Raw genomic sequence first — 26117 nt, 5'->3', positions numbered from 1 at the left:
TCCGGCGTGGGCCCTGTACTATTCCCGTCATTGAGTACCCTCTAGCAGGACCGTGGGGACTTAGGACACTGAATTTGAGTCCTTGATGGGGCTCCTGGCCGGCCTCCTCGGAATCTACTCTGTGATAATGAATCGAGACGTGTTGTGGTAAGGCAGAATCAATCTGATTTTTGATAAACTGAGTCAACCGCTGAAAGGCCCAGGGACCAAAGGTCAAACCACCTGTGCTGATTTTCAAAGTCCTTTTTCTTTGAGCCAGCCTTTCCCTTAATTTTTCCATTGATTTCCTGACAATACCAGTATGGTCGGCATAAAAGCAGCATTCTCCCTTCAAGGCTGCACTTAATCCCCCCTCCTTTAAAAATAGTAAACCCAGACCTCTTATGTTTTGTAACACAACCTTAGAGAGCGAGGTTAAAGATTTCTCCAGAGCAGGAATGGATCTTTCTATGGCCTCTAGGTCAGTAGTCATAGCCATTTGTAACTGCATAAGGTGGTTGCTCTGCACGAGGGCAGTAGTTCCTGTACCAATTCCTGCAGTGATGCCCCAATACCTAACAAGAGGGCAATAGTCATAGACACAGGTTCTCGAGTGTATCTGCCTCTCTGCTCAAAGAATTTCATATCGGAGACTAATTGGACCAGAACATAAGAGTTTTCCCATTATCAATGGCAAAGCGAGCTTCCCCTTATTTAGTTTTTGCCATCTGCAAGTGTGTCATGGGTTCAGAGGTGGATATTGGAATTCTAGCATCCTCAGTTTAGTGGTACCCAGACATGAATCATCATTTAGTTAAGACATCAGTGATATAAGAGCCAACAGTAATTAGCAGAAGCACAAGGCCAAAAACCTTATGATGGCTGACAGAGTTCCTTATCCTTAAGGAACTTGGAACTTTATCTCAGGTTCCCTATGACAAGAAATTCCCTTTTGATCTAACATTCCAGGGTGGGGGGAAACAGGGGCGATGTTTTCTCTCTTCTATAATTACTTCCTGCTGACATTGGGACGTTGTTATCAAGGCCCTGGAAAGAAGTTCAGGGCTCACAGTCATTTGCAATAGGTTGTCACCAGCAAATGATGCTTGGATGTATCTGTCAGCCAAGTGGAAACCTGTTGAGATAGATATAAACTAGGAACAGGAGTTAAAACTTACGAACTTATTTGGAACTTTTAGACCCATAGTCTTAGTAATTGTAGTATTATCAATTTGCCCTGAAATCTATAGTGTCTTTTCTATCTAGAGAACCAAATATAGATTGGACTGAAATTTCCTTGGCCCAATGTAAAGCATCTGTAAGTCTATATTTAGAACCTGTTTATCTTTTTTAAAGAGACTTATTAGCTTTAATTAATTAATCCATTGATCAATCAATTACTAAGCTGAGAAAGCTATAGCTAGTCCAGTCATCAATGTCATCAAAGATCTGAGAAGGATAAACTTTACCTGAGTGCAGACTTTTAAGTCTATTTTAAAAAAAACAACATAGACTATCCATTACCCAGACTGTCATCATCCCAGGCTCCTATAGTCTTCATAGTGTTGGCAGGACAGGTGTCAGGACAGCATTGTCCACAATTCAGGTGGCATCTTCTTGTTATTGTTTCATATCTTTTTTGGAGACCTTGGGAGTCATTGCTAGGAGCTGGGGAGCTCAGAGTCTCTGTTTGCTATAGTAAGCTTTTTATCAAATAATGTAAATGCCATATTCATCAGATCTTTCACAGGTTTGAGGACCATTATCTATTAAATGTATCTGAGCCAAACAAATCTAGGCCTAATCTTGAAAATATCTCTGTTTGGTAACAATAACCAGGCCAATTTGTTCTCCTATAAACATATTAGTCAAATATACCTCTCAGTTTTTTTATTTAAATAGAACAGTTTATGTTTTAAACTAGTATCTGAATAGCCAGATGACTAGTATTAACTTGTATTTCTTAACACAAAGGACATACAAACTCAGACATTCAAAACCAAACATACATGTGGCCACATTTTTCATTCATACCTGTAGAGTAGACAGACATTTTTACAACTATGACCCTTTGGAGTCTCAATGTAACAGCAGAATAACAAGACAAAGAAATCTGAAACATGTTTTTGTTCTTTCTTATATATATATCTCAAGTCATTTTTTATAAAAACATTATTTTTTATCTTAACCAACAATAATTTGAAACCAATTCTCTTAAATGATGGCAAGTATTTGTAACCCACTGAACTCAAATGACCAAAACCCATGTAAATTTTTATTTTTCCTGTGGAAACAAAAGCATAATTTTCCCAGTATCTTGAACTGGTAATTTAACATTTCTTTTTAAGCAATATCAGGACAGAGAAGGGCTAACAAGAGAAGCTGCTGGCCAGCAGAAGAGACCTTGAAGTTATCACAATAAAGGAAGGGAGGGTCAGATTCTCTCTTTAGTGTTCACACAGTTTTTGTCAATTGCAGGCAGTCCCCATTGCCCTGTCCAGAGCTCCCGTCTTTGCCCGCCTGTACTGAGAGCACGCACCCCCACCCTCGTGAGAGCAGCCAGCTGGCTGCAGTCCTGATAGCAAGAGAGCTAGGGAGGGACGGAGGTGGCCTTTGTTATGCCTCTCTCTCCTCCTCTTCCTCTAGGAAAATAAGGGAGGTTAGCAGACAGAAACAAATAACATTTATACAGACAATCCAAGAACCGGAACATCAGCACTGAGATGACGGCCTCATTCACAGCCAGCAAGCCCTCCTGCAGTATGCAAGCCCCACCTGGCAGGAGCTACCTGTTTATCTCAGTTCAATCAGGGAGTGGGGGTGGGGAACTCAGTTCCCTCCTTTGTGGCTCACACATCCTTCCAGTGGGCTAGGCAAAGGTCTAGTAGAGAAGAAGGGAACTGTCCCATAGCGTCCGTCACAGTCAAGTCAACAATGAGAACAATTAATACATTACACACAAGACCAAGGGCACACGAAAAAACTTTGCCCCAACAAGACAACCAACAAAGCTCCAAGAACAATGACAGCCTGACGTGCTCGGGGGGGGGGGGGGTAACCCTCCAGGCTCAATCACATCAAAAACAATCCAGACTCGAGGATCTCTGTCCTTGATCATACAGACATCAGGGGGCCTCCACATCCCTGTCAGTCAGACATGCACCTTTTTTTTTGTTTTGTTTTGTTCATACACTTTATTATTCTGTGACAGTTCTCTCTCTACACAGCTTTTATTCTGCTCTCATGTCTAGCTCCTTTCTTGCCTGATTTCTCTATATTTATCTACCTCTAGGTTCTATCTTAATTCCTTCATATAGTTCTGACCCTTCTAGGTTCTCATCTATCTAGTTCTTTCCTGCCCCGGCCAGCGGGGTATCAACGGGGGCAACCCACCTGTGGGAGAGAATGAGAGGGATGGGGGAGACACGAGAGAACGACAGCAAGACAGTGTGTTCTGATCAAGCTGCAAATTTTATTCTCCTCAGCAAGGCTTATATAGCATGGGAGGGGGCAGGAAGGAGGGAAGGGGTGCACGACGTGCAGTACGTGCAGGTGAAGAGGGACGTGCAGGTGAAGGGCTACGTGCAAGTCGTGCAAGTCGTGAGGCTGCTAGGTGGTAAGGTCACTGGTCAGGGCCCATTGTTCTGTTGCTATGCTACCTGACCTGCCTGACCTGTTCCTTATCTTTGGTTTAGGGTAGGGGCTTGTTCTCTGGCTTAGCTAGTACTTTTCCATGGTCCATGTTTGGTCCCTGACACTTTCCCCTATCAGCTCCTCTCCCATCTCCTTCTCTCTCATCTGGCTCTTTCTCATCTTGTTCTTCCCCATCTGGCTCTTTCTCATCTTCCATCTCGTTCCTCTAGTACTCTCTTTAGCCCTTCGATCTAGTTCTTCCCCATCTCAGTTTGTTCCTCTCAAGTTCTTACCCATCTAGTTCTTCCATTCTCTTTTTTCTTTTCCTTTCTGTGCCCTGGAAGTCCCGGTATATAAAAGGGAGGGTCCGAGCTAAACTGTGTAAAGCTATTACTTAACATCCACCTCTCCTAGGCGGTGTCTCCTTGTGGAATTTACCTTAAGTCAGGAGACTTGTATGTGGGTGGTTATCACTGTTAGTCCTCGGAAGTTGAGCGACCACCTGGGCGGTGTCTCCTTGTGGAATTTACCTTAAGTCAGGAGACTCGCCTGTGGGTGGTTATCACTGTTAGTCCTCGGAAGTTGGGTGACCACCTGGGTGGTGTCTCCTTTAGTCCTTGAAAATGGCTAGGGGAAATATCTGATTCCAGAGAAAGCCTTTCCTGGGGCTGTTCTCCAAATGCCTGGAATGTGTATGTCTAGAGAGTGATCAGTGCACATTGTTAGCCCTTCTTAGGGAAAAATCAATTGGGAAAACTATGAAGGCACACATGATTTTTATAACAGAATACAGCTGATATATAACAAGCCAAGTAACACCAAAAACTCCTTAGGATTTGGCTTCCTCTGGAGGAATTCCCTGATTCCTCCAGGTAGTGACTTTGCCATAACCAGCTGAGTTTTTATGATATATTCCTGCGGCCTGCAGCAGTTCCCCTTTTTTCATTTAGTTAAAAAAAATTTTTTTCTTGGAAGAGAAGGAGAGACAGTAAAGTAACAATGATCACAACAAAACATACAAAAAAACCCACAAAATGGCTCTGACAAATTCCCGGGACAAAATACAAAGTGGCACTTCCTCCCACTGTGGGGGAAGATACCCAAAGATGCTCCTAAACCAAATCGTCACCTCTGAGGTGGCCTTAGGGCTCTGGGACGTCTCCCTTCGCCGCCAGGTTCACTGTCCGGACACGTCTGCCCCAGTGAGAGCCTGCAAAGTACAAATCGATCGACCGGTACAAAACAAAAGTAACATGACAGAGACACAGACAGGACAGAGAGCGCTCTTACCGGTAGATGTCAATAAACCTCTGGACCCTTGGGTGTCAGGCAGGGGGAGTTTGAGAGAAAATCCTCTGCAAGGGCTAGTAAATGTGAAACATGCCCATCTCCCTCTGCTTCCTTTAGAACATCTCTAATCACACCATAAAAACTAAAAAAGGCGTCGGGGACATTTTCCCCGTCTCTGAGTAATTTGTTAATATCTTTTCCAACCTTGTTCCAAGTCAGAGGGTGAATTCCTGGTCCATTAATCACTAACCAGGGACATTTCTCCTCCGCATATTGGAAGAATTTTATCAAATCCTTTTTCTTAACTCTTATTCCTCTCTCCCTAAGATTACCTTTTCATCTCCTTAGAAAAACAGCCTCTTTAGATAAATTTTTGCCCATGATCGATGGGACGACATACTTACCTCAAGACTCTCCCGCGTTGCACGAGTGATGCAGTCCGGGCGTCTCTACCCTGATCCTCTCCGGGGCCCCTTCTGTTGTCCGTCGTCCGGCAGGTCACCGTGCCTCGAGCCCCACGTTCGGGCGCCACTTGCCCGGTCCCGCGGGCCAGTTTATTTGATGAGACCCGAGGAGGCACCTCCTGAAAGATCAATGGGGGCGAGAGAGAAAGGAGACCAGGCGCGTAAAGGAAGACAAAGACATTCTGAGTTGCGTCGAGGTCTCCGTTTATTGACTGGGTATTGAGGCTTATAAACAGGGCTTCAGGCAGGGAGGGGGAACAGGGGAAGCATGGAGAGAAGGATGGAAAATTCCTAAGGGAGGGTGAGGTCGCTTTGGTCCCAGGCCCCTGCAGCTGGCTGATTAGCAGGTACTCCAGGAAGTTGTACAGCCCGAGGTTAGGCCAGGAACTTCCTGCCTTTGTAAGGTTTGATAAAGTAAGGACACCGCTGTCCGGAATCGGTCCCCAACATATTCCCAAATTTCAAATTCCCTCCACTGTGGTAAAACTATACAAACTAATTTTTCTGTGATTACTTATTTCTTATCTCATTTTTGGCTTTTAGAACCTTAAAGTAATTATTATGTTTTGGTACTTTTCAACATCAATATAGTAATATTGTCATAATTTTATAAAAAAATTCTAGCCAATTTTTCATCTAAAGTGATGACATTTTGACAACTGCTATATTATACCATTTCAAACTCCACAAAGAAGAAATTCAGCACAAGAATTTACCTCAAGAAGGCATTGATTACCTGAGTTTTCAAATTAGCTGTGTCCTCCATTGTTGCACACACGGAAATCAGTGATTCAGATTCAAAGTGATGTCTTTGAAGCAAAACACACAACAACAAATAAGTGAGTAGTGGACAAAAGCATTTGTCCTGAATGTTTAGTTATTTGAATAGCAGATGGTGTTTCTGTTGTTATTAGACATCTGTTTTATAAAATTTGTTCAGCTGTTAATTTCTGTCTCCACTTCTCCTAATCTCTGCATTTGTCAAGAAAGAGTTACACATAGTTCCACATCAAATAGTGTCAGTCAATATATTTGTGGAACCTGAAAATCATTTGTTTTGAAAACTGTCCTGATGATTGCATGCAAATTACAATGAATTGCTCACATACTCTTTAATCATTAATTTAAATAAAGGTAATAGCCCCAAATAAAGCAAAACAATAGTGTCCTCATTCTACTCTATTAATAAAGCACAAAACTATATAACTACTAAATGGCAACCTTCATTCTTGAGCATGGAAAATACCCATTGAAAGGAAACCATCACATCCATTCATTGTAAAACAACTAATAAAGTCATGAAAAAGATGTGAAATCCTTGAACATTAAAGTTATAAGTGAACAAACAAATGTGCACACTGAGGTTTGAAATCCTCTTATCATGGGTGTTCAAACATTAAAATGTAATAATTCAGTTATTACATTGATAGAGGCTGATTCAAAAACTACCAAGCACTTAAAAACCTTCATATGTGCTCGGTTGATGGCAGAGACTTCTGGAAAAGCAGATCCCTGGGACTTTTGCCTCTGTTTCCCTCTAGGTTCTCTAGATGTCTTCCTTATATAGGATACCACTCCTCGTTCCCTCTTTTGCAGTCTTCAGTGATGCTCTCTGGCCTTTCAATATTCATCCCAGGAAGGTGCAGATGCCTGAAAGTACAGGCTCAAAGAACCTGAAAGACAGCTAGTTCCCTGGTTCAGGCAAATAAGCTAAATGGAGGGTCAGCAACACACATCCCAAGCCTAGATATGTTACAAAATTCTATGACTATTTTCTGCAATTCCAATCTGAAAAGGACAGGAATTTGGCAAAGGTAACAGGAAAAGAAGCAGTGGCAGTGGATCACAGATATTTTTCATTTCAGCCCTTGGTTCTGAACATTCTCTAGCCCACCCTCTGTGATACCACATTCCTGTTTTCTATAAAGACTTCAGGTTGCTCAAGTAAGTTTCAACAGAGGAATCTATTTGTCATTTCTATCAATTAAGCACAAAAGGTAATATAGTTTCCAAATTACGTTCAACCCTATCCATTCTCAGATGATTTTCACCATCCTGTGTCTATGTAAATAACTTTATTGTCTTTAAAAAACTAATCACGAGGCCAAACTCTTAGTCCTATTGGCCTCCATGATTTTCCTTTCGAAATTGCCCTTCCCCTGTTAAAGTCATTCAAATCATCCACCATTAGGCTACTTTTAATACCATTCTTGGAACACTTGACTCATTCCCATATTTTCCTACAGAAATTCTCAATCAAATACTGGTCAGTAAGGACTGGTCTTTTAGTGAAGGAATGCATGGGAATCTAAATTGGGCCATTTGTATTTCCACATCCATAGAATACTGTGTTTTAGTTTTGGCTTCTCCCTCAGAGCAACTGTTTATGTATAACGTTGGATCTAGTTTTCTGTGCTCAGGATATTTTTATTAGTTTTCAAAATTCCTTAAAAACTACAAATTTTTCAGATCTGAGATTTTCTAATAAAACAAGAAGCAGTACCTGGCAGTCAAAAATTCTAAACTATAGGTCAAGAAACATGAGGAAAAATCAATGTACAATAAAAAATTTCAAAATGCTTAGTGTCATGGGGAAACAAAGACTTGATGAAATGAGAAAAAAACTCTCCTGTACCCAGGCAGTCCAGTAGTTTGAAGAGAAAACAAAACTGAGTATAAGGTCATAACGTCTCTTAAATAGATGCTCAGTTGTATCAACATAACATGGTATATGTGCACATGGACTACCATTCCAATAATGTAATTCCAAGCCTTCTGTCATCTTGCTCATTTCAAACCTATGGCACTACAGACACAATAAAGAGAGGTTTCCCCCTTCAATCTTGATAGCAATGTAGTGTCTAAGAACAACTTTCAAAAGAAAGACTATGGAGTTATAGATAGGTTTCTCAGGAAAACTCTAATCCAGAGTTGACACATAAGGAAAACTGGCTTTCTACATGAGATCATCTCAATGTAGTCACAGGAACAAGAGAGTGCACCGGCTGACAGTTCAGTCAAGAGCTGGCAACTTGTTACCTATGGGAATCATAGATTTAATCAAACTCTCTGGATGACCTTTGCTAAAGTAGTAAGACAGTCACAAGGATATGAAAGCTTTAAAACATATGATTATATTAATGCATCATGGACACTAAATAAATCAGATGGAATCAGTGAAGAACACAATATTCAATAAACATTAGTTCTTTTCCCTGGTTCTAATTATAAATTAACATTCATATTCAAAGACCTTAAAATCTTACCCCAATAAAAAGACATCTTCAGGCTGATTTCCTATAATTGAATGAAAAGTAGACATATTTCAGTCGATTATATTAGTCTATAAAATACCATAGGGTAAATCTTCTAGAGTAAAAAATCTTCTAGGGTAAATAATAACTATGGTACTGGAATATAACAAATGCATCAGGAAATCTTCACCTCCTTTGGATTTATTGAATAAAAGAATGAAAGAAATTATCAGCACTTGATACCTCAAAGTAGGTGACCATGTATACTGACAACAAGTCCAACTAATGGCAAATAGTGCCGTTGCCAGAATCAGTGCCTATCATCAATAAATAGCAAAGAGAGTAGTTTTCTGGAAGAATGGTACCAGGATCAATTTGAAGACAGCATAAATATTTTGTTATAACACAACAAATATTCCCCAGATACACGGCTGCAATCCTTTAGGTAGGGATGAAACAACCTATCAGAGAGAACCTGAGGCAATGATCACTGTACTTATCAATCTCCTCTAAAATTATGGAAACCTATCTGGACAAGGTTTCTCATAAAGACTTGCAAGGTATCAGAAAAGAGAGGTAAGGTGAAATCAATGCTGCCCACCCTCCCAATCTCCTCTGTGGTTAGGTTCTAATGAGCTCTTTTAGATCTGGCTATAGTTTTCATTCTTACCTATGATGCAATAAGGTAGAACCTCAATTGCTATTGTCACCTTTGGACATAACTACTGGTAAGATCCCCTCCTAAAGAATATATCTATTCTGCACATGGCTAAAATACAGAAGATTAAAAGTATGTACTAGGAAGGCTAGGTCAGAGAAAGCTGCTTTGGAGGTTTGTTTATTATAAAACTATAAATCCATATGTAGGTATCTACATATATATCACTTAATAACTCACTTAAGATCTTTCTACTGGGATAGAAACATAGTTCCCTATGGTGGTATTTTATTTGTGCTGAAATGTGATTTTATTTGTATGTTAATAAAGATGCCTGGAGATCAGAAGTAAAACCGAGCCACTAAGCAGAAGTCAGGTGGTGGTGGCACATACCCTTAATCCAATCCCATGGCAGGTAGAGTCTCTGTGTGATCAAGGACACAGCCAAGGAGTGGTGACCTGAACCTTTAATCCCAGTACCAACCATAGAGACCTGGAGGTCTGTATAGACAGGCAGTGACAGAGAAGTCATGTGGTTGGGTTTAGAGACAATGAGAAGGCAGAACAGAAAGGCAATAAAAAGACAAGTCACACAGGAAGAAGGTCTCTCTCTCTAGAGAAGAGACAGCAGCCAGGTATTAAGATAAGGCTGTCTGGGCTCTTCACTAGTGCTCTGATCTCTTGGACTTTTAACTCTGTAGTTGGCTCTGTGTTTCTTATTTACTAAGACCATTTAGAATTTTGTCTACAGTTCTCCTTTTATATAAAATAAGAAAGACAACACATGGTGAGATCCTATTGACATTACCCTTGAGAAAGTATCTTCCCATGGAAAATGAATACTAGAAATGTGCCCAAGTGGCAGAGCACCTGTCTTGCGAAAATAGGGTAAAAGATAAAATGGGATTGTGGATGGATAGTCAAGTATTCTCTGGTGTATGAGTGGCTTCATATTTACTGATAAGCACTATAGATATTAATGACTCACAATAAAAACAGAATTTAAATCTGGAATTAGTAGACTAGTTTTTTCTTTTTTTCCCCAAAGAAGAGGTTCATTATTTGCTTCATCTACAGTATTCACATTCTAAAGGTTACTGCATATGGGAAAAAGCCATGTGAAAGACTTGACTACAGTTTGGAAAAGTATGACCTCTGGAGATTGCCTTTTGGCAGTCAAGAGTCAGTTTGGCAACACAAAGCAGGAAGACAAAAATAAACAAAAATAAAAATAAAAATAGGGTCATTGGAGTAGCAAACACATAGAGCACCTCCTTCTTAAAGTATGAAACCTTGAGTTCAACACCTCACAGATAAGAATATTAATTTCTAATTATACATTTAGGAACCAGACCATTGCCATACATTAGAGCCAGAAGTAATCACCGTGTATATAAACATTTCAGTAACACTATATGATGTATTTGTTTAAATGGAAGAATTTGAATACAAAATTACCATTATTTTAGGTTTTGTGCCACCTTTACTGAATAAGTCTCTTTTTGTCTGTCACCCCCCAAAAACTGCCATCAGTAAACTCACACCTGCTCCAGGTCCAAGCTGACAACCCTCTTTGTTTGTGAGCCACCATTGTTGGGCAATTCTCTTTTTCCATTTCCCATCCTATTATCCCCTACTACTATCTCCAAACCCACATGCCTTGCTTAAGAAATGCAGCAGGCATGGCCTCCATGTTTCCTAGCTACCTTTGCTAGCTAGGTGGCTACTTCATTTTCTCTGGAAGCCAACAATCCTATTCCAGACCCAAAGCTGTGAGCCCTCTGTTGCAGGAATCCTAAATGTTATTTTAATTAAAAAATGGAGCCAGATATTGGGGAAAATGCTGAAAGATCAGAGAGACAAAGAAACAAGTCATAGCCAGGTCTAACCTCGCCAACTCCAGGAATCCTCTGACTGAATGCCTCTGAGTCCTCAGCTGAAAGCGCTCCAGCTGAAAAGTCTCTAGACAAAAGGGGTTCCAGCCAAAAAGCCTTTAGTTCCTGTCTCCTCATGCCTTATATACCTTTCTCCACCCAGCCATCACTTCCTTCCTAGTGTTGGGATTAAAGGCATGTGACATCCCAGTAATGGGATTAAGGGTTGGTGCCACCACTGCTTGCCTCTGTTTCTCTCCTAGACTGATTAAATCTCATGTAGTCCAAGGTGGATATAACTCACAGAGATCCAGATGGATCTCTGCCTCCCGAGTGCTAGGATGAAAGATGTGTGGCACCACTGCCTGGCCTCTATATTTAATCTAGTGGCTTGTTCTGTCCTCTTACCTTCAAGCAAATTTTATTAGAGTACACAATATATCACAACCTTTTCTGGGTAAGTCACTTCTTCCCTGTTCTGCCCCCACATTTTTTGTTTGTGGCTGTCACCATACACAGAAGACTAGGTCCAGATCAATGGCTGCAATAGATATAATACTGAAAATTTCAGCATGCCAATTAGAAAGTTCAGAGAAAAACCTTACCAATATAACAAATCAAACAAAAGATAGAATATGAGAATGTAAAGAAAAAGTAGAAAAATCTATAATTAATTAGCAAATAATATAAAAAAAGAAAAAAAAACCATGCTAGAAGACCAGGAAAGAAATTTGAGATACTATCAAAGGCTCAAATCTTTGAATTCTATTGGCATACATGAGGAAACAGTATTCTCAATCAATAGCATAGACAAGATTAATAAAAAGATCACAGAGGAATTCTTCATCCAAGTAAGGAAATATATACACACACTGATACAAGAATCAAACAAAATCCCAACCAGACAAGATTAGAAAAAGAAAACTCCAAAGCATATAATAGTAACACCACCAAATATACAGGACTAGGAAAAATATTGAAAACTTAAGAAAAGAAAGTATACAAGTCATTTGGAAATGAACATACCCAGGGCAACAGCTGAATTATCAAATAAAACTCTGAAAAGCAGAAGAGCCTGAAGCAATGAACTTCAAATACTACAAGTCCATGCATGTCAACCAGGACTCGTGTGCCCAGTGAATCTGTCTGCCATAGCTGAAGAGGAAACACTTCCATGATACAAGCAGCCTGAAACAGTCATAGCAAATAATAAATTCTAAACAGACTACTAAATGTAATACTTCTAACTGAAGAGAGGAGTAAGTGTGAGAGGAGACTTTTAGAAAGAAAACAAGCAAATCTATAATTTAAGGAAATACAAAGGGCATCTAACAACACAAAACAACAGGAAAATAAAACACTGCAATCTAGGTACAACTTTCAATAATGAATCCAGATATCAATGGCCTCAACACTCCAGTCAAAAGACAAAGGCTACCTAAACAAATTAAGAAACAAAATCCAACTATCTATTGTCTATGAAAAATCCCATCTTAGTTTAAAAGTCAAGCACCCTCTTACAATGAATGGATGCAAAATGTATTCTCAAAATGTATTCTAAGCAAACACTGTCAGGAAGCAAGCAGGTATCGGCATCCTAGTACCTGAAAAATCATTTTCAAACTAAAATGAAGCAGAAGAGACAAAGATGTGCACTTCATACTAATTAAAGTATCAACAAATACAAAATAGAATACGTACACACACACACACATACACACACACACACACACACACACAAGCAGGTGCACCCAACTTCACAAGAAACCTAATGGAACAAAAGGCACAGATCAACACAGACCCAATAACATTATGTGATTGCAAACACTGATTTTTCCAATTGATTGGTCATCCAGCCCAAGTACATACAATCTCAGAATTAAATGACATCTTCATTCAATTGACCTAACCAATAATTAAATATTCCACCTCAACACCAAAGAATATATATTCCACTCAGCAGCACAAAGAGGCTCCTCTTAAATAGAGCATATGCCTAGAGACAAAGGAAACTTTAAGAAATACAGAAAATTGAAATAATGCCATGTACAGTATGCAACCACTGAGTCATAAAAGTTAAAATTGGCAGCAAAATAAACTCCAGTATGCATATAAACAAATAAATGACCTAATGATCCAAGTCAAGAATTTGAAGAAAAAAAAAACAAGAACAAACCAAACCCCCAAACAGTAGATAGTAAGAAATAATAAAAAGTAAATGAATTAAATAGAAAAAAGAAAACTGTACAAAGAACTAATGAATCTAATAGCTATTTTTCTGAGAAGATAAAGATGACTCCTTCATCAAGATTCTCTTGAGTCTCACACCAGAATGTAGACATGAAGCAGAGATCAGCAGAGTCTAGGGATCCCAGTCTCAGTTGATAAATCAACATTTCAACTCCAGCATCTATAGCTCAGGGAACATCACAGAACAGGCAGATGGAAAGACTGCAAACATCAGGAAGTCTGCTGTGAAACAGTCTCTCATGGAAATGGCTACATTAACAAGATCTGAACAGAGACAATATCAATAGACATGCTAAGGAAGAAGTAGGGAGGAATCTCCGAGGGCCATGCTCCTGGACAAGGAACTGCAGGAAACTAATGACTGCTGAGATAGGGATAGTGAGTCTCTCTCAGACAGGAACCCCTAATTGCTTGACTGATGAAATTGTAGTCAGCACTGAAACCATGTAACTACAAACAAGAAAACTGAACTCAGTAGGTTGTAGTTACACATTTGTGTCTCTGTGTGTGAATGTGTGCGTTGAAGAGTAATTATAAGGGAAGAAGAGACTATCAATTTGAGACCTGCGGGGACATGGAAGAAGCGGGAGCATGGGGAGAGTGCTGGAGGGAAGAAAGGGAAGTGGGAAAGTGATCTAATTGTACTTTAGTTAAAATCTATAGAAAAGAAAACATTCTTTTAATAACAAACAGAGGAAAGGAAATCACAAAAGGATTGAATATTGTGTCTTGTTTAGCCATACAAATCATGTTTTCTATGATATGTATAACAAAGTAATTATGTTCACTTACTGCAATGCATTCATTTTTACTGTGAGAAAATAATGTGTTTTTTTTAATAATGTGTGTGGGTAGCTAAGAAGACAACTTAGAAGTTAACAGCATGCTTTGCTCTTCAAGAGGACCTGTGTTCTGTTCTCAGAACCTATGTGGTATTTTACAATCACCTGTCACTCCAGTTCCAAAGAATACAACACCATCTTCTCTCTCCCACAAGCACCAGACATGAACATGGTGCACATGCCTGGTGTACATGCAGGCAAACACTCACACATGAAATAAAATAAACAAATAAAATGAATTACAATACAGTGTAGTGGAACTATTAATGAAATAGGCACTATGTCAACATTTTTAGAAAAAGAAATGTATGAAGTAAACTAAAATGTGCTGTGGGCTGGGGAGAGGCTGGCATCTCACCACAGTATGGTAATTTAAAAAATATTTTTACATGCAAGTGTGTAATTCCGGTGCAAAACTGAGAAACTTTTTAACAAAGCAGTTTCATACAACTAATTTCTTAAACAATTCAGCCGTCAATAGACACTTGGTTTTTAAAACTGCCTAGGAGGAGCTGGAGAGAGGAATGTAAAGGGGGAAAGGATATTAATTCTATCATAATTTAAATGCATTTTAAAAATAAAAACTGCTCTTTGCGGGGGAAGGGGAAGGGGAACACTCATCCACTCGCCCAAAGGTAAGGGCAGTACAAACATATAACTACTATGGAAATCTGTTTGGCCATTATTTAAGAAGCTGGTTATGGATCTACCTCAAGATCCAGCTACACCATTCTTGGGTATATACCCAAATAATATCTAATTACAGAGAATTGAAAAATTCTAAATGCAACATTTTTAATCTACAGAAGGGCTACAGAGAAGGAAACTTCAAAAGACTTACGTGTGAAGGTATTTTCTTGTCTCGAGAGGAGTAAGTCGTGCTGAATAATCACCATTTTTCTGCCAAGTATGGAAATGGTGGTAAACAATGTTATTATTTTAATATGGATGGAAAACCATTTATCAATATATTAAATATTTAAGATATTTCAAAGACAATATAAGATTCCATCAAGTCATCTGGGCATACCCTTCAAATTTATTAGTTCTAAAAGATTTTACAAAGTGTCTCATTTTAGAAAGAAAGAACAGAGTGAAATGGTGTAGATTTACTATGGTTCAAATCATCCAGATTATCTTGACAGGATAGAAAGTGCCCTAATATAGGAAGGAGTCCTAAGTATTCTTGCTCTGGGAAAGTGTTTCCTTAGGCTCCAACTTAAGTTTCCAAAACTCAGGATTTCCCTACTTTAGTTTAACAGTTTGCTATGAAAATTTCACCACCTAAAAACAGGCACAGAAATAGTAAAGCAGTATCTAACTTGCTTCTCAGTCTTGATCTGATTAGAATCCTAAATGAAAGCACTCTGTAATTCATGAATGGACCTATTATCAAATGCTACAGAATTCAGAATTTGATATTACTGAAATAAAGAGTAAGCCTATGGTGAGAACACTAATGAATTCCAAGACATAGGTTGCTCTATTTCTGGTCTTCCTTTAGCCAAGAAGGAAACAATGATCTGAGTTTTGTCATAATGATCCTGAATCGCGTGCTTACCATCTACCTACATGGAAGACAAAAATCATTTTTTATACATGTTATAAGTATACTCATGGGCTGTGATGGGGCTTAAATACTGAATACAGTTAATATAATTTAGATTCACAGAATTGTATTCAGTGTCTTCCTTCTGAGGCAGAGTTGTGAAATATCCTGAAATCTTGAGGTAAAGATTCAAGTATCTTGAAAAATGTTCCTTTACACAGAAAAAGCACTTAGTAGGCCAATCACTTTCTGTCATCTTCCCTGGGAAAGGTGCTAGAGATCTGTCACAAACACAGATTGTGCTACAGAGGATGATACAAAGGAACCCTTGCCTACAGATTACTATGAAAGAAAGAAAGCTCTGGCCTCTTTCTGCAAGTGCTTGGATTCATGTGATAATTTAGTATATCTGCAAACCCATTTGATGGCTGAAAAGAGAGACTCCTCCAAGGTATCTTGCCATGATTGTCTTCTAGGATACTGGAATGCTTTGAATAAGTGATAAGGTTCAGATGCCTAGCAACAGCTTTGGAGAAATCTTAAGAGTTTTAGCTGCCAGAGAACACTGTTATATTAGGAGAAAATTTGAATTTTCAAGCACATAGTTGAATTTTCAACTACCCTTTTCTCATGGCTCCATAACTATTATGATAAAGATACAGATCAGTAGGTACAACCTGATAATCAAGTTTATTTAACACTGGACTAAAAGACAGGTGTAATCACATTAAATCCCCATGAATAAATGCTTCCTAAGTTTTCCTCATGTATGCCATATCTATCTGATATATGTAGGAGTTTTTACTTTCTTGGACTGAGGGAGCATGTTAGACTGTTGAGCATTCAGGTAATAAGTTGGATGAAATATTTGGAAGAGAAGTGTCAAGATTTTCTGTCAAACTACACATGTTTAGATTCAAAGAAGTAACTCAAAAACTAAAATTCTGTGCCATGCATTGCTTTATTTTTGGAACGACCAGAGCATGCTGGGATCTTGAAAGACAAAGATATTAAGGCTTCCCAAAGAGACTTTAGCCATGAAGTTGAGTGGTAAAATAAACGCCTCATACATTCAAGTTCCTGAGTGTGATTCTCAGCATCATCATAGATCAGTCTTGAGATTAAGACTCTTGCACACCCGTTGCTATTCTGACAAATCTATCCCTTTGCTTGTCTCATGGCAAGTAGAGTTGACTAAAATGCTTCCATTCCAAAAGCATTTAAATAATGAAGTCACGCTTGGTTAAAATACTACATTGGTAAATATTTCATGTCTAAATTTAGTTTCAATTAGCATTTTAACTTCTGTACTTACGTTTTGCGTTTCCCCACAATGGCATAATAAAGAGCACTCCATCCAAATGTGTCCTTTAACTGGTGATCAACACCTTTCTTCAGTAAAATTTCAACAATATTTTCACAATCCCATCTAACTGCATACATGAGTGTTGTTCTAGAACGACAGAGGCAATTCAATTACTTAAATGGTGAACTGTATACATTTTACCATATAAGTATAAGGCCTTTGTGTGTAGAATTGCCCATTAACTAAGTAGCCTTAAGCATCCTGAAAGCACAGTTCAGATTCCTAAAATATGTCCAAGGCTAAAACTAGAAAACAAGCAGAAAACTTCTTAGCCCACTATGATACTTTATAGAGTAGAATTTGTATTTTAAATTGTTTATGGTGAATAACTGTTTAGAGAAAATTGACCAGAAGTACAGAAAGCTTTATATGAAAAAGAACACCATTTCCTTCCTATTCTATTATAATATAATTCACTGTTAAATATGGAATTGCAATTTGTGTAAAATGATAGTAATAATGTTATCAAATAATTTTAATGTTAAAAATGAATGTTTTCAATTCCTGATACTAATATCATGCCATATATGTAAGTTTACAACTACCATTCATGTATCATCCTTCTCTGCACACCACCAAAAGTATTTGAAGATTAAAGGGTGTTCACAAGGTTGTGTGATTGCAAACTTGAAAACTTTGGAACTGACACTGTAAATGTAAAACCTAAGATAAATGCTATCAACTCATATAAGATCATATGGCAGTCAAAATAAAAATCAAAATAAAATCCTCTCATTATGAAAGGGAATATGAACCTGACTATCATTCTTTGGCATAACCATTTCATGTAATAGATATTTTTTAGATATGTAACTGATGTTTTATTGACTTTTTCTAATCTATTCCCATAACACATTTGAAATGAATGATTTTTACTATTCTAGACTATTTTCAACACAAGTAGTGTTTTAAAAATGCAAAGTGTAGTACCTTTGATATTTATCACATACGTGAAGATTCGCACCGTGTGTGATTAGGTATGCTGCCATGCGGTGTTTCCTTTCTCGGAGTGCTAGCAGCAGAGGGGTCAACCCATCCTGTAATGATATCAATTAATCATTCACAATACCGCATATTTCACAACTAAACTGAAAATCATATATGTAGCCCTGTGATTGTAATGTTTACCATAGACTTGACCGCAGTAGACTTTTCCTTATTAGCCTAATGCACCTTCTAACGATCCTCAAGATTGCAATATTCTAACCATGGCTGCAGTTTTCACAAAGTCCTCTAGTCCATTACAGAACTCATGTGACACCCATGGACCTGTGGTCCCTGTCACAGAAGTTGTCATGGTACTTTGAAGCCATGGCACTCTCCCCTCAGAGTTTATCTGAAGAGACACACACCGACACACAGTGGCAAAGGCGTTAGATCCTAAGTTGCATGGATGAGCAAAATTGTCTTTTCTATGTCAGAAATTCTCCTGTATTTCTAAAGACAGTTATGTGGCAGATGTAGCATTTCCCAACAGAAAAATTCAATTAAGGACGATGACAAAACTATGGAATTGTCCAGTATTTAAAACCTGATTTCTGAAGTACTGTTTGGCAAATCTTCTGTGGGGCAAATATCAGCAACAGCAGAAGTTGTTTCACAGGCACAATTCTCAGAGTATTGTAATGATGTGGTATTTGCTGAGGACACAGAGGAAGCTCTTCGTGATTCTCCATTCAGGAAGGGCCAAGGGTAACAATGTCTGCCTCTTGCTCTGAACAGGTCACCAAAGAAATGACCTCAAAATGAGTAAGAAATCAAAGAATCTTTTTTTTTTTTGAACTCACAAAGATCCGCCTGTCTCTGCCTCCCGAGTGCTGGAATTAAAGGCGTGTGCCACCACCGCCCAACTCAAAGAATCTTTGATTGCTTACATTGAAATGTATTCTGTCCTGTTACAAGTTGAAAACTGTCTTAGTGTTTAGAAAATCCAGTACATTTTTTAAATGTTTTTATTTATATTATTTTTAGACAATTTCCTACATGAGATCTGTATTTACATAGTTTCTACACCCTCACTCCTCCAACTCCCCCTAACTCCCTCTGAAATTCAGGACCTGTTTTTTATTACTGTCACACACACATGTGTATTATGTACAACCTACTGGTTCCATGTAATGTGAGCAGACTCTCTGTGTGCCTCTTTTTTATGTCTCTGCCTCTCCTTTTCTCTTTCCCTCCCCCTCTGTCTCTCTCTCTTCCTGTATGTGTGTTGGTTTGTGTGTGTGTCTGTGTGTGTCTGTGTGTCCATGTGTGTGCATGTGCATGTGTGTAAGTGTGTGTGTTTAAGCATGGCCACTGTGGTTAGATAAACTATTGAGGAGTTTAGAGTGTATCCCTGGAGAAAATTGAATTCTACTCTCAGCAGTTATGGATAATTGGCAACTCTTTATTTACGAGTGTAGTTTTGAAGTTTCCCCTATCAAGTGTTTGCATGTCAACTGGTGTTTTCCTTGTGCATGTCTTATTTAGGCAACCATATTATTAAGATTTCATAGATGAATTATCCCTTTTGTATCTAGAAGACACTTTTCTGCAACAGTCATCCTGGTCACTGGAACTCAGAGTTTTTTGTTTGTTTGTTTGTCTGTTTGTTTAGAACTTTCTTTCTCAGTGTCACCTGAAACTTAAGTGTGGGCATTGTATTGTAGATATAGGATTGTGGTAGGCACCCATGGTCCTTTGGTCTTTGCATTTTCACTAGTTGTGGATCTCTGTTATACTCTGTATTTGCTGCATTTTAATCATCATTGCATCTAACTCCAATTTACTGAGTGACTGTACTGTACTATAGCTAGTGCATACAGATCTGTGTAATGGAAGTTTTAGAGATGGGCAAGGCATTGCTTTCTTTCTGGTTTATATTTTGCTTAGAAAACAACCTAAGCAGGAATCAAAATAGAGCAATAATTTAAAAGTATTTTAAACATTAGAATTCAGAAATGAAGGCACAACTGTAATCCCATTAATAGAGTGCAGGGTATTATTGCAGGAGGATCGTGATTTCTAGGAGAGTCTGGGCTACATAGTGAAACCCTATCTAAAAAATTAATATTGGAAGTCTATGATGATTTTAGGATTATCAATATCAGTGAGATTAAGACGATGTATTGTAATTTACATGAAGTTACGCAACAAGGGGTGGAAAAGCCTTGCCCAACTCCACAGCTAACAAAATACACAGTGCCAGGCAGGTAAAAATTCCCTAGACTTTTTGGGAGTTCTAGAGATTTCCCAAACAGTATGAGCTACTGCCAGTGCTCTTGGATGCCTCCAGTCACTTAAGTGTAAGATCTTGCTACAAAAGACACCAAATCCTTTGGAGAAAAGACTAGCAGGAATAAAGCTGGAACTAACCCAGTGATTCCTATCCAAGTACTAGCTTCCTGTGGTGCTCTGCAAACTGCCAAGGGAGAAAAGGAATCTTCAGACATCCTAAATTTATATCAAACACTAAGAAATAAGGCTAGTAGACTGAAACACCTGTATCGGCAAAGCAGGTGAAATGGGATTTGTTAGCAAATAGAACACACTTGGAGGTTGGATTGTGGAAGTACCTGCAGGGAACCATTCCATCATAGGGGCTCAAAAGCAAAATGATTTGATTTGTTATAGTCAGGATGAAGCATAGTTTTTAAAATTCTCTTAGAGATTGAGCATGCACTGCATTCCTGGAGAAAATGGAGGTTATGAATGGACTGCGCTGTTCCATAGCCCTTGGGTTTGTTTACTAAAATTTTAACCTCTGCTGCATGCATACTAATGGATGTGTGGAAATCAAGTGCTTGTAGTGCAATGTACCATGCTTCAGTTGCAAATATTCAGTCTGTGATAGCATTTTGAAGGTGAAGTATCACCCACAGCCTGAAGTGATTTATATCCCAGCACAGCTTGTCAATATTTTGGGTAGGTGTTGAAGCTTTTGGAATTGGATATTTGATGGGTGTGATATTGGTATGTAGGCAGTTTTGGGGTACATGTACTATTCTGAGTTTTTCAAGAGGCCACTGATTCTGTTTCTGTGGAGATATGAGGAGGAAGGAAGGATTACAAGTTCCTGATACCACAGACAAAGCTATATCCAGCTGCCTATAGGAAGTTATCTTGATGGCTAACCAATGAAGAGAACCCAGCCCCTGGTGGGTGGCACCACAGCCTTGTTTCAGAACATGGCTGTGTAAGACTTTACAGAGATAGCTGCAGAGTAAGCAAACAGGCATCCTGGACTCATTCATTTCTCCCTCTCTTGAGGATAGATGATATGTCAACAGCTTTCTCAAGATCCTGATTCTGTGCTTTGCCCAGTAATACACAGTAACTTGGAAATGTAAGTCAAATAATCCTTTTAGTGCATTATCTATTTTTATAAATATTTTCCATGGCTCCATAAAAGTAAGCTAAATTCTCTAATGTTGATTTCAATAAATTAACATTTACTTCTCCCCCTTTGGAAATAATTTTGAGAGCTATATTCAGTGCAATTTAATCATATTCACCCCTTCCCTTTCACTACTTTCCAAATGCACCCCTCTTCTGTACCCACCCATCTTTCTAACCTTATTGATATAAACCTCCTCTCAAGTCTCTGGGGTCACTGTAGAAGATCAGGTTAAAGCTTGTAAGAGCCAGGTCCACTGGATGACCAAAAGCAAAGAGTGTCTCATGGGCACACCAGCGTAGATGTTCATATGACATCACAGTCACCGTGAAAACATTCAGAAGATGATGGTTGGAAGCTCAAGTGACACAAAATGTCATTATGCAAGCAGGAATTTAGCATGAAGTTCTGCTCTGAGCTGAGAACTTCTTGACAGTTATAGCTGCTAGGACTGGATAGTCATTTTCATTTAAAGGTGTGGCCTGGGTGGACTGAGCATGCTCCAGTGGATGGTCACATACCCAAGAGTATGTGGGCAGCACAAATTGGACTCAATGGGGTAAAAAACAAACTATAACAACATATCAATACTTAGATGGATACCGATCAAGTTATTTCAAAGTGCCAGTCAAGTAATACTTCAACTTTTAAACGTGAAAAAATTGGACCAAGATATGACAACTGTTAAAGCATATAGTTTTCAAATACTTGGGGATTCAATTTAGAAAATTTTTACCTTTGTAGTATCTTCAATGTTTCCCCCAAATTCAAGAAGACTGCTGGCAATATCTGGCCTGTCTACATACACTGCATGGTGGATTGCTGCTTCTCCATTGCAATCTTTAATATTGGGATCTGCTCCATGATCAAGTAGGACAGACACGATCTCTGTCTCCCAGCTTTGTACAGCCTGTGGATATCGTTACCAGGAAAACACTGTCAATTTAAAGAACACACAAGAAACTTCCCCCAGCTTTCACCATGATTTATATTTAAGTGATTTTAATTTTACTTTCATTCTAAACACTTAGATCAACTTAATTACTGAAATTGAAGTCTTTGAAATACCTTCATTAGTGGTGTGGACATTTGATTGTCAAGGGCATTAATCTCACAGTCCTTAAATAACAGTAAACAAACCAGATTGATATGGCCATAGAAGCATGCAAAGTGGAGCGCAGTTCTGTGGGAATGAGAGACATTTTGAAGGAAAACTGTAAGGCACTATTATCAACATACACAATCACTCTGGCATTTATAAATATTATATAGTATTTAAGTCCATAGACCCATAAAAATATTTAACTTCATTCAAAATTTATTTTTATTTGCTCTTATAATTTACTGTATTTAAAAATTTATTGCAACTACCATTTATCGCAGTGTGAATAATACACACAGCTGTTGCAGCCTAGATAAGTGCTCTATTAGTGAACTACGTAGTAAAGAGCAGCCTATTTGAGCAAAAAGAACATGACTATTGGGTGAACTCATTTTCAGTTTGAATCCTACTCTAGACACTACCATCAACCAACTACTTCTCAGCCTTCCTGTGTTGTGAATTCTTGTCCAGAAAATGGGTGTTAAAAGGAATACTTCTATCAAATTTGGATGACTCAATTAGATTCTTTGCAACTATTCAGAAAATATTCTTCAACAACAACTTAACAATCTTTTCGGTATTTAAGTTATGAATGTTAACACTATAATAAACATATTTCAAGTCAATGTTAGTTCCATTATCTCTATTTTGTAAATATATTAAGGAGTATAAATTTTAGAGTCTAAGGATATCTCTTCAAAACTTGAGACAAGTTCTGCAATAAACTTATGCTTCTGCTGCCTCAGCCTGCAAAGAGCTTGGATTGTAGATATGACACACCACTGAGCTTGAGATTTGGTTTTTCACGTATTTTAACTCAGCTAAAATTGAAATGTCATTTACAATTCATAATGTACAACAGTGACTGCCAAAACTTAAAGACAATTCTTAATACATAAGATAGCATGTCATTGTGCCATGCATGGTGTCTCTACTAAGTGAAATGTGATATATAATGTGATATACATATACATACATATATACATATCCATAAATATAAAACATTTCTAGACTTTTACTGGATTTTTTAAAGAAAGCTATGAAATGTACTATTGATAAAAACTGAAAATTATCAACAGCAAAATCTAAATGCACAGCAAACTTGGCTTTGATTTTTAAGGAACTTTAATTCAAAGGAAGTAAGTATGGAACTTCAAGTCAAATACATAAGAATGCCCATTTTTGATAATAGTTAAATTCATAGCATACAGAGAAATTAGATGTATGCTATGTCTAACGTCAGTATCTAATATCAATTTCACGAGGGAGATTTAGGACACTGTGGGCCACTTCGAGTAAACCCAAAATTGGGAAAGCAAGATAGTTTGTTGATTTGTAAATCATGAAATTCACTGCAAGTTCCATTCAACTCTATCAGAAGTAGGTAAAGATGTCAGAAGTAACTTTCAGGGAACTTGGAGCTTGTCAGCACATTGTGTTATTAAAATGGTGGTTGATCAAGGCCGCACTGAATAAACTTTCAGAAACATATGAAGTAATGAGTGAAGGAACTTAAGAGAAATTTACGGAGATGGGAGGGTGATATCCCCAGGAAACTAGTGAGAAACAACAAGAAAATGAAGGAGCAGCAGGAAGAGGAGCACACACCCATCTGTCAAGTTTAGATTATTTCTGTTATTTTCAGTGAGGAATATAAATGTTAGTACACACAGATAAAAGATCCATATTGAATGTTTTTGGGTGATTTTAGGTGGGAGGAAGACATTATGAGGAACACTACTTGATCTCTGTAGTTTCTACAGTTTACACAGCATTGTGTTTATTAGGTACATTGAAATTAATTCCCATTTCTTTATAGCTTGTTAGATTATTCTATTGTGTATTCGATGCTCCATAAGAAAATGCTCCATAGGGGAATTACGGGGTGACAGTAAACCTGCTGGAGCTTTAGTCTTATGGTTCTCCTTCTCCAGAAGAAGATCTGGAAACTGGACCTGTGTGATCACGGGTACCAAGGAGACTGTAGTCCAGAAAGCACAGCTGGTCTCTCCTCACCCCTATTGCCCTCAATAGAGCTAGGAAAGGTAGGCTTCTCCCATCACCCGATTTCCTCAAGGCCCCTCATCCTTATCTTCCAAGTGTTCTTACCGTTTCCCTTCATCCTCATCATTCACATGAAATTGGTTCTTCCTGAGGAGTCGCACCACCACTTTGAGCTTTCCCATGCATACTGCCTCATGAAATTGGTTTTCAGGGTCATAAGGCTGGCGGTACCTGTCTTTAGTTCCACAGTGAAAGCAGGACAAGTATCCCTTTGCCCTGCTTGGGCCATCACAAAACCCCAAGGGGGTTTTCGGCTCCTTCTTAAAGCAGAAGAGCTTCCTCAGGGTGGACAGCATAGCTGTGACCACCTTTCTATCAACTCAACATTAAGTAATTTTATGAAATGATGAACTTTTAACCACTGACCGTCTAACAACCAGAGAGCCTAACCCTGCGACTCTCACAAGTGTGAGGCTACGGTTTGACCAGTCAAACCGAAGCATGCAGTTATAGAACAGTCGTTGCTAAGCAACACTGGTAAACAAAAGCATGCTCGTTCTTCCTCAGGCATAACTGACAGTTTATGGAGCAAATGGTGCTCACTGCGCATGTGTAATGTAAATGTGGCGGTCTCCTGCACTCGTATGCACATATCCTCAATCTCTTCCTCAGGTTTGGTGGATCCTTTCCTCCCCACTGTAATCTTGCTTGGTGCTTCTTTTCTTTTGGGACTGCAATTATTCATTATAAAATTTCTTCTTGGGTTTGTGGCTTGTTTTTATTTACATTTTTACTAAGAAGTCATGGATGGATTGCTTTCGTAAGGACATGGAATTTCTTGAAACTTCTCTCTGGTGTTTTTGGTTCTGTGTTTTTGCAATTTTCAGTGAGGTGAAAAGCTGTAAAATAACGATTTTTGTGTGCTTGGGAGTGATGGTACACACCTTTAATCCCAGTCCTTGGCAGGAGACAGAGACAAATGGATTTCTGTGAGTTTGAGGTCAGCCTGGACAAGTGAGCCAGAGCTGCATAGTGAGAACCTCCTCAAAAATGGCAAATTCTTTCTTTCTTTCTTTCTTTCTTTCTTTCTTTCTTTCTTTCTTTCTTTCTTTCTTTCTTTCTTTCTTTCTTTCTTTCTTTCATTAAGAGATTTTTCTATTCATTTTACATATCCATATCCACCAGGGATTCCCCTGTCCTCCCTCCTCCCACTCCCCGAGCCTTCCCTCACAACCCCCTCTCCCATTCCCACCTCCTCCAAAGCAAAGTCTCCCCTGGGGAGTCAGTAGAACCTGGTATGTTCAGATGAGGCAGGTCCAAGCTCCTCTTCCCTGCTTAATGTCTTTACAATACAATGTGGAGAAGTTATTATCCAGCCATGGCTGTTGTGGTTCTAAATGTCTTCTGTAGAGCTGGTTCATAAATTTCCTTAGATATGAGGAAATTTCTGCTATTGTTTCACAGAACTTGATTT

The 26117-nt window shown here is 38.6% G+C and overlaps 2 protein-coding genes across 2 annotated transcripts in view; both read right to left on the bottom strand.

Moving 5' to 3' along the window:
- The window catches only part of LOC131901249 (uncharacterized), a 35673-nt gene extending 27436 nt beyond the window's left edge, over positions 1–8237 (bottom strand). Inside the window, exons 1-2 of the mRNA XM_059252467.1 lie at positions 6831–8237; positions 6103–6175 (exon numbers count right to left, since the gene is read on the bottom strand). Of these exons, the coding sequence (XP_059108450.1) occupies positions 6103–6132 (30 nt within the window). The 5' untranslated portion in view covers positions 6133–6175; positions 6831–8237. The remainder of the gene's footprint in view (positions 1–6102; positions 6176–6830) is intronic.
- Positions 8238–8636: 399 nt separating this feature from the next.
- LOC131901250 (ankyrin repeat domain-containing protein 7-like) lies at positions 8637–24918 on the bottom strand. Its single transcript, XM_059252468.1, has 5 exons — positions 24749–24918; positions 22606–22720; positions 22274–22447; positions 18090–18196; positions 8637–8663 (listed from the first exon to the last, which is right to left on the bottom strand). Exons 1-5 carry the CDS (start codon positions 24823–24825, stop codon positions 8651–8653), a joined length of 486 nt encoding a protein of 161 aa, XP_059108451.1. The 5' UTR covers positions 24826–24918; the 3' UTR covers positions 8637–8650.
- Between the last annotated feature and the right edge of the window lie 1199 nt (positions 24919–26117).

The sequence above is a fragment of the Peromyscus eremicus genome, unplaced genomic scaffold (genome assembly GCF_949786415.1).
Source record: "Peromyscus eremicus unplaced genomic scaffold, PerEre_H2_v1 PerEre#2#unplaced_60, whole genome shotgun sequence".
Taxonomy (NCBI): Eukaryota; Metazoa; Chordata; class Mammalia; order Rodentia; family Cricetidae; genus Peromyscus; species Peromyscus eremicus.
This window is presented reverse-complemented; position numbering and strand designations above follow the sequence as displayed.

Bases quoted from the DNA above. Each gene is read 5' to 3' on its own strand.
- LOC131901250 (XM_059252468.1), bottom strand. From the start codon at position 24,825: ATGGGAAAGCTCAAAGTGGTGGTGCGACTCCTCAGGAAGAACCAATTT. The intron at 22,448-22,605 runs GTATTTCAAAGA...CGATATCCACAG, and splicing joins TGTCCACACCACTAATGAAG to GCTGTACAAAGCTGGGAGAC. The intron at 18,197-22,273 runs GTAAAAATTTTC...ATATCATTACAG, and splicing joins ACATTGAAGATACTACAAAG to GATGGGTTGACCCCTCTGCT.